A 1852-nucleotide genomic window follows, 5' to 3' on the forward strand; every position below is an offset into this window, starting at 1 on the left:
AGATCATGGGACACATGATTAACTGCAAGAAAGGCAGAAAAGACTGGGAAGTAGCAGTTGTACTGACACACTCTGTTTTTATTACAAAGCAAACTGGAACATGACACAAGGATACTACTCGCTAGGTAGATCGAACTTTTATTTCGGAAAGGGGATAGCCCGGCCTCTAGATGGACTGATTGGTGTACATGGCCCTTTATTACTCAGTAGATTGATCTATGGATCAACAAGTACTTATATGTAGAGTTCAATGACCGATCGCAGACCTAGGGTGTGTTGAATCTTGTAGTTAATAAATCCTGCTTCGGCGAATATTTTGTTCCACTCGTGCTCATATCGTTCCTTTGCCATAAATAATGACATCATCTCCATATCCATCAGGAGTTGAGTTTGGAGTAGGTCTAGATCTTGTGAGGGAGACCCAACCACTGCATCAATGATGATGATCTTCCCATTTTTATGATGGGAAATGGCCTCTCTGCATCGTGTCAGGATCTTCACACAATCCTCGTCGGTCCAGTTATGCAGCACGTACTGCGTACCAAATCCAACAACAGTTAATATCAACAAAACTAACTTGAGTAGTAATTTCTGCAGCGATAGAAGAAGAATAATACCTTGAGTAAAATGCAGTCTGCAGGTGGAATGAACTCCATCATGTCCCCAGCAATAAACTCCACGTTGTCACATGTGATGCCCTGAACCACATGTGGGAGGTCAAGCACTGCACACTTGACATGTGGGAAGGCCTTGGCAATGGCCCTCGCCATCGTACCTGTCCCGCCGGCGACGTCCACCAGCGCGCCTATCCCCTTGAATACATCGCCGCATTCACGGACCACAAGGTCTGCGAGGTACCGGCTGTCGGCAGCCATCGCCTGGTTAAACACCGAGTTAAACTCAGCGTCCTGGGCAGCAGCGGTATGGGGGCTCTGCCCCCTGTTGGCCATCATGAATGCCGTGACCTCACCGTCGCCGTCGCCCTCACTCTGGAACCATTGCCCCAGGCGCAGAGCGGATCCAATGAACTGCGGCGTGGTTGATAGCATCACGCACGGCGACATCCGCCACGCGTGGCTGCCCTCGTCGCTGATGAGGAGTCGAGACAGCGTGTTTAGGTGGTACACGTCGCCGTTTGTAACGCTGACAAAGCGTAGTCCTTCCATGGCTAGCACCTTCATGAGGCGCGATAGGTAGGGCTGTTTGGTTTGAGGGATGCGGAGGGTAGCAAGCAGCTCAGCCAAGGAGGCGCTGCCACCGCAGCGCTGGAGAGCATCAGGGATTCCAAGCTTGACAGCACAATGCAATGCCATGGACTTGAGGTAGCCTAGGGAGTGGCGAATGAGATCGGCCTCGGCTTGCAGAAGCTCAGCGCTACTAATTTCAATGGCTCCCATCTCGTTTAGAGTATTTGTGTACAGTGCGCTGCCGCTGATGATAAGAGAATCTCAAGTAGGCATTATTTATAGACAGCTGTCCTTCTCGATTGCTCAATCTTTTTTTTTTTGAAAGAAATTAAGTAGACGTGGGCCATTCATCCACCAGATCCAAAGGCCCAGATGCGCCAATCTTATGTCTATTCTCACTACTCCTATTAAACAAGCGAAGTTTTTCTTTCCTTACTTCACCCGCTAGGTGTACCCTGATAGAGTGCTTTGGATCGAGTCGGTTAGATCTTCCGGTGAACTTAGAACTCGATCCAGCGTCGGCCATGGTGAAGTAGGGACCGGTGATGGCAGAGAGATGGCGGCGGTGGTGTGCTTCCCGTGAGCACCGCGCTAACCCTAGATCGGTAGGGATTGTAGGTGAGGATTGTGGTAGCGATTAACCTCGTGAATCGTGCCCCGGCCCC

The 1852-nt window shown here is 50.3% G+C and overlaps 1 protein-coding gene across 1 annotated transcript; it reads right to left on the minus strand.

The window, feature by feature from the left end:
- Positions 1-41: 41 nt before the first annotated feature.
- LOC119343883 (flavonoid O-methyltransferase-like protein Os11g0303600) lies at positions 42-1420 on the minus strand. Its single transcript, XM_037614618.1, has 2 exons — positions 618-1420; positions 42-534 (listed from the first exon to the last, which is right to left on the minus strand). Exons 1-2 carry the CDS (start codon positions 1395-1397, stop codon positions 235-237), a joined length of 1080 nt encoding a protein of 359 aa, XP_037470515.1. The 5' UTR covers positions 1398-1420; the 3' UTR covers positions 42-234.
- Positions 1421-1852: the final 432 nt, after the last annotated feature.

The sequence above is a fragment of the Triticum dicoccoides genome, unplaced genomic scaffold (genome assembly GCF_002162155.2).
Source record: "Triticum dicoccoides isolate Atlit2015 ecotype Zavitan unplaced genomic scaffold, WEW_v2.0 scaffold144905, whole genome shotgun sequence".
NCBI lineage: Eukaryota > Viridiplantae > Streptophyta > Magnoliopsida > Poales > Poaceae > Triticum > Triticum dicoccoides.

What these genes read in the sequence shown, in the direction of transcription:
- LOC119343883 (XM_037614618.1), bottom strand. Translation starts at nt 1,397, where the DNA reads ATGGGAGCCATTGAAATTAGTAGCGCTGAGCTTCTGCAAGCCGAGGCC. An exon ending in CAGACTGCATTTTACTCAAG is followed by an intron (nt 535 to 617) that starts GTATTATTCTTC and finishes TTTGGTACGCAG; the next exon opens with TACGTGCTGCATAACTGGAC.